This window comes from Hoplias malabaricus, chromosome 7 (genome assembly GCF_029633855.1).
Source record: "Hoplias malabaricus isolate fHopMal1 chromosome 7, fHopMal1.hap1, whole genome shotgun sequence".
NCBI lineage: Eukaryota > Metazoa > Chordata > Actinopteri > Characiformes > Erythrinidae > Hoplias > Hoplias malabaricus.
Genome location: NC_089806.1, coordinates 27,633,095 through 27,649,268, shown reverse-complemented (window position 1 = coordinate 27,649,268; position 16,174 = coordinate 27,633,095). Strand labels below are relative to the sequence as shown.

General features: G+C 37.7%; 1 protein-coding gene across 1 annotated transcript in view; it reads left to right on the top strand.

The window, feature by feature from the left end:
- cad (carbamoyl-phosphate synthetase 2, aspartate transcarbamylase, and dihydroorotase) overlaps positions 1-16,174 on the top strand; it is a 42,855-nt gene that overhangs the window by 12,247 nt on the left and 14,434 nt on the right. Inside the window, exons 13-31 of the mRNA XM_066677157.1 lie at positions 14-202; positions 388-512; positions 713-846; positions 1,088-1,200; positions 1,493-1,743; positions 2,059-2,305; positions 2,480-2,578; positions 3,061-3,285; positions 5,931-6,113; positions 6,946-7,164; positions 7,327-7,494; positions 9,903-10,085; positions 10,210-10,314; positions 10,863-11,105; positions 13,671-13,752; positions 14,782-14,948; positions 15,048-15,212; positions 15,339-15,470; positions 15,565-15,766. Coding sequence (XP_066533254.1) covers positions 14-202; positions 388-512; positions 713-846; positions 1,088-1,200; positions 1,493-1,743; positions 2,059-2,305; positions 2,480-2,578; positions 3,061-3,285; positions 5,931-6,113; positions 6,946-7,164; positions 7,327-7,494; positions 9,903-10,085; positions 10,210-10,314; positions 10,863-11,105; positions 13,671-13,752; positions 14,782-14,948; positions 15,048-15,212; positions 15,339-15,470; positions 15,565-15,766 — 3,232 coding nt within the window. The remainder of the gene's footprint in view (positions 1-13; positions 203-387; positions 513-712; positions 847-1,087; positions 1,201-1,492; positions 1,744-2,058; positions 2,306-2,479; positions 2,579-3,060; positions 3,286-5,930; positions 6,114-6,945; positions 7,165-7,326; positions 7,495-9,902; positions 10,086-10,209; positions 10,315-10,862; positions 11,106-13,670; positions 13,753-14,781; positions 14,949-15,047; positions 15,213-15,338; positions 15,471-15,564; positions 15,767-16,174) is intronic.

Sequence of the window (16,174 nt, the reverse complement as noted above, 5' to 3'; positions counted from 1 at the left end):
TCCATATTTTCAGGTATGTAACATGGAGAACATAGACCCCTTGGGAATTCATACCGGAGAGTCCATAGTTGTGGCTCCTAGTCAGACACTGAATGATTACGAGTACAACATGCTGAGAAACACTGCAATCAAAGTCATCCGGCACCTGGGGATTGTGGGCGAGTGCAACATTCAATATGCTCTCAATCCAGAGTCTGAACAGGTAACTTGTACTTTAAAAAAAAAAAAAAATGGCGAATGATGACACATGATTTTCTCCAATTTTATTAATGTATTGTGTATATATTATTAATTATATAATTTATTTATTAATACGCCATAAATTACTCATATTTTTATAAATAATTATGTATACTTTTTTATTATTTGTGTTTGTTTCTTACACAGTACTATATAATTGAGGTGAATGCTCGTCTGTCTCGGAGCTCTGCTCTGGCCAGTAAAGCCACTGGTTATCCGTTAGCTTATGTGGCGGCTAAGCTTGGTCTGGGGATCCCTTTGCCAGTACTAAAGTGAGTTGTACAGCAGATATAAGCCAATAATCCAGTAAATTCTGTTTCAGTTTACTTTAGACAAATAAGCATTTTTTTGGTACCCTGCAGGTTTTTCACATTATTTATTTAGTGACTGAAAATATTCATCTTGTTTGTTGTAAAATCTTTCAGTATTTGAAGCAGTCACTGTAGACTCACTGCTAATATTTATTTTCCAGGAACTCTGTGACTAATTCCACAACTGCCAACTTTGAGCCCAGTCTGGACTATTGTGTGGTGAAGGTCCCTCGCTGGGACCTGAGCAAATTCCTCAGAGTAAGCACTGAAATCGGCAGCTCCATGAAGAGTGTTGGTAAGGATACTTGTAAGGTATTCAGACTCTCTTACGGATTCCCACACAATACTTATCTATACTAAAGCTTACTTCAAAAAGGTCCATCCTGGCTGGGAACAGGTATAGATACAAAAAATATGGACTGGGGTGTGACTTTGGAATTAAGGTCATCAGAGACAGCAAATATAATTTTGCTGTTCTGTTTTAAAGAGTTTCTTTTGCAATTGGGCCCAGGCTCTTTATTTTTATTTTTCTACAGGGGAAGTAATGGGAATTGGTCGGAGTTTTGAAGAGGCCTTCCAGAAAGCTCTCAGAATGGTGGATGAGAACTCTGTTGGATTTGATCACACCATCAAACCAGTGTCTGAGCAGGTTAGTGCTGAAAATCTGCTCCTGTCACTGCGTGTATTATTATACACTGCACTTGCTTTTGCTAGCATCTCTGCTAACTGTTAAATCTAATAAGAAGTTAGAAAAGAGCCTGAAGTAGTAGAGAGATTTTTGATTTTGTTTTGTTTTTATTGTTTTTACAAGTGATGAAATTTGTTTGTGTCGTTCAAAACCCAAAAATAAAATCCTAGTTAAAACAGCTAGATAGGCAGTATGTGCTCATTGGTTCTGTGATTAACTTGTACAAACGATGCTTCCCCTTCTAACTTTTCAGGAGCTTCAGATTCCTACAGACAAGAGAATTTTTGTGCTAGCAGCCGCTCTTCATGCTGGCTACAGTGTTGACCGTCTGTATGAGCTGACCAAAATTGACCGCTGGTTCCTTCACAAGATGAAGAACATCATAGACCATGAGAAGCTTCTAGAGACTTTTAATCAGGATGAAAGTGTCATGCCTCCTGAGGTTATGAGGAAGGCAAAGCAGCTGGGCTTCTCTGACAAGCAAATCGCACTCGCTGTGCAGAGGTATGGATATAGTACATAACGTAGGGTTCATTCTTGTCTTTTTTTTTTTTTTTTCCATCTCTCTCCTTACTCTCTCCAACTTTTCTATTTTTTCAACTTTTTTATTGCATTTGCTGCCATTGTTCTTGCTTTCCAAGCTTACTTTTCCTTCATCTCTGCCTGCCTTTGTGCTTCTCTTACTCCTTGCCTTCGTGCCTACATGCCTTGGTACATGCCTTTCTAAATTTCTTCATTCATTCCTGTCTTACTTTATTCATGTTTAAGTAGATAAGTTGCTTTTCTCATGCAGTTTATGATGGTTTTTATGTTTTTCAGTACTGAGCTAGCAGTAAGGAAGCTTAGGCATGATTGGAAGATCCTGCCAGTGGTGAAACAGATTGACACTGTTGCTGCTGAATGGCCTGCACACACCAATTACCTCTACCTGACCTATCATGGCACAGAGTGTGATCTGGCATTTGAGGAAGCTCATGTTATGGTGATTGGATCTGGTGTGTACCGCATTGGCAGCAGTGTGGAATTTGACTGGTGTGCTGTAGGCTGCATCATGGAACTTAGAAAGGTGTGTCTTTTACTATTAGGTATTGTAAACTTGCATTTTAAAAAGGATTAGGTTTTTCGTCTGTGAAATATGGTGTATTAGTTGGAACTTTTTGCCAATTGTAAGTTGTAGGAAATTTAAATTTTTCGTAGTAGTAATTTTTACATTTTATAATTTATAATGTTCTATTTTCAGATGGGTTACAAAACAATTATGGTGAACTACAATCCTGAAACAGTCAGCACAGACTACGATATGTGCAACAGGCTCTACTTTGATGAGATCTCCTTTGAGGTGAGGTCTAAGACTTAGAAATGTTCACTTTAGGAATAAATTATATAAATACCGAATATGTGTTCTCCCCGTGTCCGCATGGGTTTCCTCTGGGTGCTCCGGTTTCCTCCCACAGTCCAAAAACACACGTTGCAGGTGGATTGGCGACTCGAAGGTGTCCGTGGGTGTGAGTGTGTGAGTGAATGTGTGTGTGTGTCTGTGTTGCCCTGTGAAGGACTGGCGTCCCCTCCAGGGTGTATTCCTGCCTTGCGCCCAATGATTCCAGGTAGGCTCTGGACCCTAAATTGGATAAGCGGTTACAGATAATGGATGGATGGATGGTTACAGATAATGGATGGATGGATGGAAATACCGAATATAGCCCTGCACTGATATCAGATGACAATACATTTATTTAATCCACCATGTAGACATGTAATATATCTATAGATAAGGTTGTTTTGGTGTTTTCCCAATTATGAGAACCTTGCCTTGAACTACAGGTGGTGATGGATATCTATGAAATGGAGAACCCAGAGGGAATCATTCTCTCAATGGGAGGTCAACTCCCCAACAACATCGCCATGTCTCTCCACAGGCAGCAGTGCCGCATCCTGGGCACATCACCCGAGTTCATTGACTCTGCAGAGAACCGCTTCAAATTCTCCAGGATGCTGGACACTATTGGCATCAGCCAACCTCGCTGGAAAGAGCTGTCTGATACGGAGGTACTTTATAATAATAGAATGGTGCTTCTGTCATTCCCTAATTTAGTATCACTGCCTAGGAATTTAGTAATATTAGGGCATAAAATCAGATTAAGGAGTGAGTGTGTGTGTGTGTATGTATGTATGTATATGTATATATATGTATGTATATATATATATATATATATATATATATATATATATATATATATATATATATATATATATAATATTCAGCTCTTCAGAAATGTAGGTACTTGTCATGCCAATGCAGACTGTATCAAGTGTGATTGATCCTCTGTTGGAAGAATATAATAGAATAAAGCTTTATTGTCCTGCCAAAGCAGAACATTTTTCTTTGGATTCACCACAACACAGAAAAAATTCAATAAATAGAAATAATGGTAAAAAAAATTATAAACATACATAAAGCATACCTTAATCCAAATTTGTGCAATTTGTTATTATGTTTGATAGTTCCTTTTATAGACCTTTTTTTTTTCATCTAAGGCACTCTGCCTGAAGGAAGGAGCTTAAACTCAGCATGAAGAGGATGCATCAGTCAGTAATTATTGCTGTGGCTTTCCTAAGTAATGCTTTGTTATAAAGAGCCTCTAACGATATTTGTTGTTGGCCAATTATTCTCCCTGTCAGTTTACTTTTACTTAGTGATGTCAAATGTCCATAACAAACAGATATTAAACATTAGTACACTCTGTCAGGCGGATATACACTTTTTTCAGGATTTTATTGTGAACCGCAAACTCCTTCAATTTCCTGATTAGATATAATCTCTGACTGACTTTCTTTCATACACTGTCAACAGAGTCTGTAAAACTCCAAATGTATTCCCAAATACCCAAATCACCTCAGGCTTTCCACAGATTGGTTCCACAGTATAAGTGGTGGGAAAATGTTTATGATGTAAAATAATCTCCTTTTTTTTTTCAAACTTGATTAACAAAGAGCTGGATTAACTTTAGGACCTGAGCAAAATAATCAGAAACATCACTATGCTTATAGAAATGTCCAACTAATAACATAATTTTATTAACATAATACATGGTTTCTTTCCGGCAAGTTTATCTCATTAGAATACACAGAAAAGTGTAAAGGCAATAAAACACATACTTGTGGTGCTCCTATGTTTAAAAAGATCAAATCAGAGAATATTCACTTTATGCACACTTATTGTAGATGGTCTATTTAAAAATCCTTAAACCAGTTCACACCCAAATCCACAAAAAGCTGTGATAAAATCTATAAATAATATTCAGACATAGGCTTTGTTCTACTGTAACTGACTAGCTACCATGTTCTGCATGGTGTGGCATCTTCATGGATCATGCTGAATTGAGGAGGTCCAGAAATATAAACTCATCATCTTTACACTACAAAGACTGCCAGGTGGCAGCAAATTTGTGACAAGGGATTGGTTTCCATCAGTGTTGCCAACTTTGTTGCTATAATTGGCGAGTATTCTGACCCCTCTAGTGACTCTTTAAAAAAAAAAAAAAAGGGATTAGCAATAAATATAACTACATTTACTGGTGTTATTGGAGACTTTTGGAGACTCTGATATGACAGCACATATCGCTTTGCGTTTACTGTCCTCAACGAGCAGCAGTTACTGCTATGATCCCCTCCCCTGTCCCAAAACACTCACAATAATAAACCTAAGTAACTCTGCCAGAGTGTCCCTTTTAATGTCTCTTGGGGTGGGGTGGGGGCAGGAATAGTGTTGAGGAAGATATTTGTGGGTTTGTTGGTTTGGCGGTGTAGTTGTAGAGTGATGCAGACAAACCAAAGCACAAGTATAAACACCCACAACGGCATACATCACTTGTACAGGATACAGGATTCATAGGTATTATCACACATGAGTGTATGATGCCTTGTTATGGACCTATGGCATCACATCAATGTCAAAAGTAGAGGGCACAAAAACACCAAGTGGAAAATATACATTTGCAAGTTTTAACGTTTCTCGTTTGTTTTTGCTAGTGCAAAAGTTAAACACAGAATAGGATTTAGCACACAATTATCATAATCTCTCTCGCGCAAACCTTTTTTATTTATTTTGTTTTTTTTTCTTTCATGAATGGTTTTTACCCTCTACATTTTAAAGTTTCCCCTGTGCACCAGCCTCTTTTCCCACTGCCTCTTTCAAGAGTTTTGAAATGGGGTCAGTCTTGGACAGTTTGATGGTGGGTTCAGAGCCATTTCTCTCACTGAGTGCCTTTGGCTGAGCTCTCCATGTTCTATGACTGCTTGTAGTCTGTATATGGCCCATATATTAGGAGAAGCCTTCATGGTTTGCAGAGCTGCTCTTTTTCCCAGGACAGCAAAAAAGCCACAGATAAACATAGAATCCAGATAAGATCATATTACTATCGCTGTAAACAGTGGATTATATATAACCCTATCTTGAACTATATCTGTTTATCCAAGGTGTGTAGGTTCTGAACCGACCACATCCTGAACAGGATGAAGCAATTACAGAAACTGAAAGATGAATATTACACTTGTTCATTAAAATTAGGTAGTGGAATTGTATATGGTCTGACTGGCTCGAATGTTGGAATATTTTTTTTTCTTATTGAGATTTATTAATAGATGCTAACATAAGTTATCATATTTCATAACTTGACCTCTCCTTTCTTTAGTCTGCTGTTCATTTCTGCGAGACTGTGGGGTACCCATGTCTGGTGCGGCCATCCTACGTCCTGAGTGGAGCTGCCATGAATGTGGCCTACTCTGACAGTGACCTGGAGAAATATCTCAGCAGCGCTGTGGCTGTATCCAAAGAGCACCCTGTTGTCATCTCCAAATTTATCCAGGAGGCCAAGGTAGGCTATTCTTGATGCCTACCATTCTTTTCATACAGTTCCGAAAGGTATAGAATGGGATGGTGAGGGAAGAAGTGAATCATATGCTCTTATTTATACCTAAGCAGTTAATTAGCATTTGGCATAGTAAAACTTGTTAAACCAGCTGAGAATTTGTCATGTACATACTACAAGGAGTTACATGGAAGTGCACAAAGTATTTGTTTTGTTTTTTCTTTCTTTGCACAGCATTTAAATTCAGAATAAACAAGGATTCAAACTTCTTAAGATTAAAACTTATCAGCTGAAACTGAAAATAAATAGCTTCACTGTGTCAAACAAACAGCAGTCAATTTAAATTTTAAATATTCAATAATCAGTAATTCAAAATAAAATCTGGCAGCTGAACCTGATAATACACAAGTAACTTGGTCAAAAAACATGCAACATTCATTTTGCAGATATTGCATGTTGCAATCGAACTTGGCATAGCAAACATCACATCTGTACTTCCTCTACTTCCTGTTTCAAATTAAAAGCCCTCTACAGAGTTTTGTACACAGCTCAGTCCTGTGGATCAGCCCAATTTTCTGATAACTGATGCAGCTAATTTGGTCAATATTGAGACCAATATCTAATTCTAATACTGGATTGGCGTATCCCTACCTTTTAGTCTAGAACAGAGCTTAATCTCGAACTGCTCTTTTAAATAATCTATGCATGAAATTATCATAGAAAGAACCTTCACTCTTTAAAGTAATCAGTAGTACTGGAATGTGTATATGAAGTCTGTATTTCACTGACCTGTGTTGTTACATGTTAAGGACTAATGTATTTGTTATTTTTGCTTCAGGAAATTGATGTTGACGCTGTAGCCTGTGATGGTGTGGTCATTGCCATAGCTGTGTCTGAGCACGTAGAAAATGCGGGTGTCCATTCAGGGGATGCTACGCTGGTCACACCACCTCAAGACATCAACCAGAAGACTATGGAGCGGATCAAGTTAATTGTCCATGCCATTGGTCAGGAACTCCAAGTCACAGGACCGTTTAACCTGCAACTCATTGCTAAGGTCAGATGAAATTTCTTTATGATTCTTTTGTGTTCTGTTACAGGAATATTTCAATTCATGGATGCTACATTTGGCTCCAAGAAAAAAAATAATAATTGAAAGGCATTTACACAAGTTTATCATATTTGACTTGACTATTGCTGCTTAATTGTGTCATTTAAGGACGACCAGTTGAAGGTGATCGAGTGCAATGTGCGAGTCTCGCGCTCCTTCCCTTTTGTGTCCAAGACCCTGGGTGTTGACCTTGTGGCCTTGGCAACACAGGTTATTATGGGAGAAGAGGTTGAAGCTGTGGGTCTTATGAGAGGAAATGGCATTGTGGGAGTTAAGGTAAGTAGCTGCTGGCCTGTATACATTTCCATCATTAACGATTAATAATTTTATGACATGTCCTGAATAAATTTTGCCATGTCCTTAGGTTTCTAGAAAGGCGCTATATAAGTGTAACGTTAAATTAAAATAAATAAAATCTCAGGGGAAGTGTTGATATCAAACACAAAACACTTTGTCACAAAATTGTCACAGTTTAAGTAAAAAAATCTCTATATTCCAATTTCAACAACTTGATAAGAAATAAATGTGTGGATTAAGGCAAACACAAGGAAAATTTTTCGAACAGTAGATGTGTGTTATGCATGCAAGAGAAAAAGAAAGAGAGTTAAGCATAAAAAATAATGTAATCTACCTTCTGAACTCAACAGGAGCAGCACTGTGCTTACATTGCCTAATGAAACAGCTACATCACTTGGCTCTGTAAAATGAGTGAAATATGGGAGGAAGAAAAAGTTTGCGTCCATGCACAAACCCTGTTTCCGGATAAAATTTATACCATTTGTAAAATTCCGTATAAACATGTATCAGTTTATTCTGTTTATAAAGAGCTGATAAAATAGACAATGTATAAACAAAGTGGTGATTTTAACATTATGGCTGGACCTTGAGTAAACAAATGTAAAAACATGTTTACTATGGTTTTTATCACTTTTTCTTTTAATTACAATTTTACTTAATTGAGAATACAAATTGTTGCAGTTTAAGTGGAATTCTTTCCCATTCTTACTTAATCAAGACTTCAGCTGACCAGTAATCTGTGGGCAATGTTGTCTGATATTTATTTTCACAACGAGACACATTTAGGATCACATATAAGACACACAGAGACTGATTTAGAATGCAGGCAAGCTAGTGACGTATACTGTGTCTACCAGGCCATACTGTTGTATCACATGCAGGCTGAGGCCTGGGATTGCTGGAACTTGCAGGAATAAGATTTGACTTCCTGGGAAAAGATATGATGTAGCATATTTTTCTCTGAAATTCCAATATGAGCCTCTGCATCACTGGTTTGTTCACACATACACAAATCATCCATGCCATGGGAATTGATGTACGCCATTGAGACCATGACAGATGCTCCCTTTTGAACCTTTCACTGATAATAGTCTGGATGGTCTCTTTAATATTTGGTGCAGATAGCTTCACACACACACACACATAATGAATTCATGTTTATATATCATGGCTGTCTGAGAAAAAATAAATGCATCTCTGAAACAGTAGCTTAACACAAGGAAAAACCTTCTGAATGTTCATTGAAGGTCAGTGTAAAGTGGTTTAATTCCATGTAATGTTGGAGCATTTCTATTGGTCCTTTCATCGTGAAATGTTCACAAAATATGAAGGATAGCTGTTCAATAGATGTAGTAAATTAGCTTCAACAAAAATGGAGATGTTTTCCTTTGAACAGCAAATATATGTTTCCACTGTCTTTTCCACCACCTTAGATGAGCCTGGCCCCAGAGTATGTTATTGCACAGCATTGGTTTAAATAATTTTTAATATTGTTTGGTAGATGAAAAATCTAAATTAAATTCTTTCCAAATTTCCTTTAAGGAATATTTTATTTGTATGGTTTATTTATTCTATGACAAGATTTGGATAATAATTGGTGAGCCAAATTGTATCTGCTGGTAAATAGTGAGCCTTTGGTGTGCTCATTTAATGCACAATCATGATATTCTCACCTATTACCAATTTTATTTGTTTATTGTGGAAAGGTCACTTCACCTGGAACTTGGTACTTTTTAGTGCTTGCTCTATCATGGTTCCAAGCAAGGGGAGCTGTTATACAAAGGAAAATTGTTTTACATTTTTGTGTAAGTAAAAGATTAAAAACATTTAGTCTCCAGCTTGGCTTGCTTTCTCTATCTGTTCACGGCATCTGGTGTTGTTTAGAAAATGGAGATATTTACAGGAGTTTGAAAAGCTTGCTCTATTCCTTCTGCATATATGTGTTAATGACTTATTTTTGCTGTTTCAGATTACTTCAAGTGGAACTGACTCTAAATTCAGCACAGGGTTAATTGCATGGAAATAAACCTAGACAGAAAATGTTACAAACTAAACAGCTCGAGTTACAAATGAGTGTTTGTGGTCATTCAAACGGCGAATAAAAACTTACAGACCAGATAAACTTCAGCCACTTACAAACAGCATACTGTTCCACCTTAAAAGATGCAGAGATTCTGAATGAAAATAAACCAGAGAGGACAGCACTTCCCCATAATCTTTAATGCTCCCTCAAAATAAATGTTTAAGAGAATGTATGTAACATTACAATATGTTCCAAGTTTTCCAGTAACTGGATTCATATATTAGACATGGTAGATTTTTTTTTTTCCCAGGTGAATTTTGAATGTTAGGTGGTCTGAATAAGTTCTAAATGCATGTTCCTGAAGGTTCCCCAGTTCTCCTTCTCTCGGCTGGCCAGAGCTGATGTAGTACTTGGTGTGGAGATGACCAGCACTGGAGAGGTGGCCTGCTTTGGTGAGAATCGCTATGAGGCCTACCTGAAAGCCATGCTCAGCACAGGCTTCAAGATCCCCAAAAAGAACATTCTCCTCTCAATTGGCAGCTACAAGGTATTTGGATATTGTTACTTTTCTTTTCAGGAAAATATTGTCTGCTCTTCGTTGAACCATAATTGTTTCCTTTATGAAATTAATTTCTTTCTTTTGTTTTCTTATCGCTATTTTTTTTTTTTAGAATAAGAGTGAACTTCTTCCTACGGTACAGACTTTGGAAAGCCTAGGCTATAACCTGTATGCCAGCCTGGGAACTGCAGATTACTACACAGAGCATGGTGTCAAAGTATGTTGAATAAATCCTTGACTGCTTATCTGATGCCTTGGTTTAGCAAGTCTTTCTTTTGTTTTTGTCAATTGTGCATTCTGGTACACAATATGGCAATGTGGTCACATCGATTAAAAAAAGAGCTGATACAAGCAGAATTTTAAAATTTTACAGCGCTCATTGCTTAAATTTTGGCATTTGTTAAATATGCGGTAATGTGTTTCCTAGTTTAGCTGAGTACCAAAGATTTTTAAATTTGCAAACACTAAGTGACTGCCAAAGGACACCAGACTTTGTTTTTACTGAAGATACACCTCACTCTCAATGGCCCTCTATTTTTTTTTTTTTTTTCCCACCAATCAGCATCACATGTGTCTTTTTAATTATGTTTACTTGGCAGTGTTTTGAAAAAATATGCACTGTCTATCAGGAAAAGTATGTGCTTGTTTAACCTTTCCAGCATGGTATCATGGTGTTATAGGGGAATTTTAGCTAGCTAAGATGTTGTATTAAAAATATAAATAATTTCCAATTTTTCCATAATACATTTTTCTGCCTGTGTTTAGGTTATGGCTGTAGATTGGCCTTTTGAGGAAGAGAGTGACAGTCCCAACAAGGAGAAGCAGAGGAGCATCATGGATTACTTGGAGGAAAACCATTTTGATATGGTCATCAATCTGTCCATGCGGAATTCTGGTGGGCGGCGCTTATCCTCCTTCGTCACGAAGGGATACCGCACTCGCCGCATGGCTGTTGACTATTCTGTTCCCCTCATCATTGATATTAAATGCACCAAGCTTTTTGTTCAGGTAAGAAGTCATACAAAGGTAATTCCTGATCTCCCTTGATTTAGTCTGTGCTGAATACTGCATAATCTTCGCATTCAGGAAGATCAAGGTCAAAAAAAAAAAAAAAAAAAAAAACCATGGTGTATAAAGGTATTTATTAATAATAATATTAATTTTGGATCTGCGGCTTCCTGGACAAACTGCCCACATCTTTTACATTTAGGTTTTCCCCCCCATGTTTTGATTTAGTGAATATCTGAGAAAAATTGCAAAGTTATGTTTGGGAGTGTAAAAAAAAAAAAAAAAAATTAATTCCCACCGATGCTTTAAATATAGATGACACCGATGGCACAACATTACAAAAGTTGGAGTCTCTATTTCTGAAAGAGGACAATTACATTGCATGCTATGGAAGTGCATTTAGAGAAGAATATGGAGAATGCACAGAATATGGAGTGCATTGCAGAAGTAGATACGGCCCAAAGAAATTAAGTGCTGAATGAAAGTGTCTTGGTGTGATCACTGGCCAGGATGGTGTAGAAATATACATGAGGGACAGTAATATTTATGTTGGCACATATATCGATGTTCTTCACCCCAAACTCTGACACAATGCAGGCTAAAGTGGTCATAAATGATCCAAAGATGTGTTTTTATTTATGTCCAATCTGATGTTTTCAAATTTTTTCATGACAACAGGTTCGCCTGACACGAGGCAAGAAGAAACTTGCAGAGACTTTCAATTGACAACGGCAAACATTATGCTGACATAAGTGAAATGATGTTTGGCTATTTTTTATTTTTAGCTACAGTAAATGAATTAAAATTGTAAAAAATGTTGTATTTGATCATGTGAAATACAAAGACCAGAACACAATATAAATCAGTACAACTTTAAAATCTATAATCAATAAGGAATATGGTACAATTATTATCCCTAATTAAAAGTACTGAATGTGTACTGTTGAAGGTACCGCCACAGTGACAGTTTTTCTGAGAGTGTTGAAGTTGTAGTGCGATGTCTATGGGAGGACTAGCCCTGTCATGCTTTTATAATACATAACCTGCAGTGTGCTCGAAATGCCCCCTACTCACTGTTTCCTGCATTACTCAGTATATAGTGATTAGGGCAGGGTACATGTGAAAAGATGAAGAGAAAGTTTGGTATTGATATTTAGTGGTTATTGCTACATTATGTAATGACAATTAAAACAGTTTAGCGTTATATGTCAAATTAGCTTCTCAAAAACGTTTGTGTACACTGCATTGTGCACAATGTCTGGATGGTTAGCTTTTAATTTACCCATTGAACATGTCAACTTATTTTTCACAGTAACAATTGCCATACATCAGAGTTGAAGTTTACTATCTGTTGTGTTTTCAGGTTCCTTTCTCTCTTTGTTAACCCAAACTGTGCTAAACTCACAACTGTGGTGGGCTACTGGGCTTTTTTTGTTTGTTTGTGGTTTTTTTTCTCCCCTCCCCACCCATTGCCAGTGTGTGACATCATCAGTCAACAAGCTTCCAAAGCACCCCCCTCATAAATTCACAGGAATGAAAACTGGGCTTGTACTTAGAACAGAAATTTGACACATCACACACGTCATAATTTTGAAATCCCCCCTCATTTCGAGATACTCCACATTTTTAAATACCTCTATATTTGGATAACTCTGTATAACCCTATTCTATACTGTATTCCTGGCTAGATGTCTCTTACAAAAAACAGTATACTTTGTTTGACATGTGGACTGTTTCACCTGGGGTGGTTTGCACATATATTCCACAATGAACTGCTTTTGCAGTTGGTTGAGAAGAATAGAGTAGCTCCAGCTATGTTGGGATGGGATTTGTACTGTGAATGGTGAGATATAAATGCAGCAAATAAAATCTTAAGCCCATTCCTATGGATCGAGTTACAGACAGTGATACACCTGTAACAGTAATTTGCTGAAATCTAAGATTTGCAAAGTTCTGTTGAGTGATAGTCACTACAGACCTTATGTGGTGTGATTCATGTACCCAGTGCAATAAATGCCGCAACTTATGGCATTACTGAACATTTCAAGCAGTATCCTGTGGATATACATACATTTTGACTGAGGTGTATCTCATAGAGTTCAGTCTGAGATTACTGTGATTTGTAGAAGGATAGTCAGTTTCTGTGATAACACCCAGAGTCAAAACTAATTGTGGTCCACCAAAGTTCAAAGTTTTGAGGCTTAAATGTTTCTTGCTGTTTTATCCCCGCCTCTTTCCCTGTAAGAAGAAGGTGTGATTATTAATTTATATTTGACCTATGAGCATGAGTTGGAGGTAGTACCTGTTTAGCAAGAAATATTTTGGCATAGGTTCTGGTGTTGGCAGTTATTATGGCCATGCAAGCAAGTCACTAAACTGCTGTGAAGTGTCGTATTTGTTTGAGTTTTAAGACAGAATTTAGCTGCACAACAACTTGGTAATGCTTCCTTAACTACTTTCTTCCTTAAAACCGATAATGTAAAGTGATTCAATTATTTGACTACTAAAAACATTTTTTTTTGAGTACTGCTGGCAGCTCTGAAATAAGCTTATTTATGTTGGCAGGCTTTGAGACAGATTGGTCAAGCTCCTCCAGTGAAGACGCATGTTGACAGCATGACCTCCCAGAAACTGATTCGCCTACCTGGTAATTATAACTGTTCACCTTCAGTATATTTTAAGCATAGGTGGGTGGCCTTATTCTGTGCTAAAGTACCAAAATTGTTTCTGGGATTAAAACAGTGAGTAAATGTACCTTCCAAAAAACAACAAAAATACTGAAATTTTATAAACACAAAATTAGCAGCTCAAAATCTACTAAAGTAATGTAGCAGGATTGTTTTTGTACCACAATGTTCTTGTATTTTGGACACTTTTGGTCCAAAGCCAGTAGTGTGACTCAATGCATATGGGGAAAAATATTTAGCTACTAAGTATAAATGGATAGCATATAGATTCCTTTGCTCACAAATACATTAAAATACAAATGTTAATAATACTTATTTAAAAAATATTCAGGAAATGCTATCAATATTTTATTTGAACAAATGTAACTAGATGCTTTGCACTTCTTATTCTTTGTATGTAAAATATATCTTTAGTGTCTAGTTTTGTTAATAAACAGATAAAAAAATATCTAAACACAAAAAGCATCACTTCTCATGAAAATAGCATGTGCTTTGTTTCCATGCGTTCATGGCATTCCACTGTAGTGGTGAAGAGGAACCTGAGCCATACAGCAAATCTTTCAATGTATCAGCCTACCTTTGCCCCATCCTCACCTGTAGTCAGAAAAAAATAAGATCCCGGACACATTGGCATAGGGAAGGAGTACTACAATCCAGGAGGAACTTGGATTAGATCCCTGCTCCTTCATGTTGAGAGGAGTCCATTGAGGTTGTTTGTGTATCTAGTAATAATGCCCCCTGGTCACCTCCTGCTGGAAGTCTCAGGCATGATCACCTGGGATGAGGCCCTGTGGTAGACCGAGCTCTTTCTGGGAATGCCTGGTGATCTACAAGGTTGGAGCTTGAAGTACACCTGCACAGGATTCAGATGTCTGGGATTTCTTTTTGCCCCAATGACCCTCAAATGGATTAAATGCAAAAAAGGTGATTTGAGAAGAAGATATGTTTCCATGACATTTTTTTTATATATATATATATAAATGTTATAGGTCTCATTGATGTCCATGTTCACTTGCGAGAGCCTGGAGCCACCCACAAAGAAGATTTCTCCTCAGGCACAGCTGCTGCTCTGGCTGGAGGGGTCACCATGGTTTGTGTCATGCCCAACACTAACCCTGCCGTGATTGACCCTGACTCTCTAGCCTTGGTCCAGAAGGTAACACCATCTTCAGACAGATCACATGCTGATATGAAGAAAAGCAATTCAAAATCAAGAAGTATTTAACAAATATTCTACTGTTATGCATTTTTGTAGTTGGCGAGGGCTGGATGCCGCTGTGACTACACCCTGTATGTGGGGGCAGCTTCAGATAATGCAACTATTTTGCCATCTATTGCAAAGGCCTCTGCTGGTCTGAAGATGTATTTGAATGACACATATTCAACATTGAAGATGGACAATGTTTCCTTATGGATGGAGGTAAGCAATCAACCTCTATGATGCTCAGTTACTAATGAATAAAAGGTAAGGAAAACCGTTACTGAAAATTATGGATGGACATTAGTCATTTGTCTTTACATATAAAAATTCTCTTCTTGACTTCAGCACTTTGAGAAGTGGCCTAAGCATTTGCCTATTGTGGCTCATGCAGAGAAGCAGACTGTGGCCGCCATCTTGATGGTAGCCCAACTTTACCAGAGACCTGTTCACATCTGCCATGTTGCCAAGAAGGAGGAGGTAGGTTTTATTCATGTATCAAATTTTCTTGAAAAGATTAAGTCTTTTGTAATGACTTTGTAAATTTTTTATTTAATACATTGTTCACGTTTAGATTTTGGTCATCCGAGCTGCTAAGCAGAAGGGTATCCAGGTGACATGTGAGGTGTCTCCTCACCATCTTTTCCTCTGTGAAGACAACATACCTGCTTTAGGGGAAGGTAGAGCCCAGGTACGACCCATGCTGGGCACCCAAGAGGACATGGAGGCACTATGGGAGAATTTGGACATCATTGACTGTTTTGCGACTGATCACGGTGAGGATGGGTTTTATTGCTTTATTTGGGCTGAATCATGTCTGTTGGGGGCATACTTTCAGCAGTAAGTACAGATACTTGTGAAGTAAACCCCCCCCCCCCACCCCGAGGTGGCAAATTGTCCGACATCAATGTCCTGCACCAAAATTTGCAGACTATACTAATGGCACTTTTCATTTTACCTACTGGACCATGGACATTTTTATGCTTTTTCATTAGGCAAATTTGTACCTGGTACCATCAATGGGGGATTTTTAGTACCTGCTCGCTCGTGGTTCCAAGAGAGCAGTGTAGGGACTAAATGTATTGGGTAAACCTTGTAGAATTCAATTATCTAAGGAGACTCATCAATCACAACGAAATGCAGTCATCCAGCATAAACTAACATTTGTAAAATCTCCATACTAC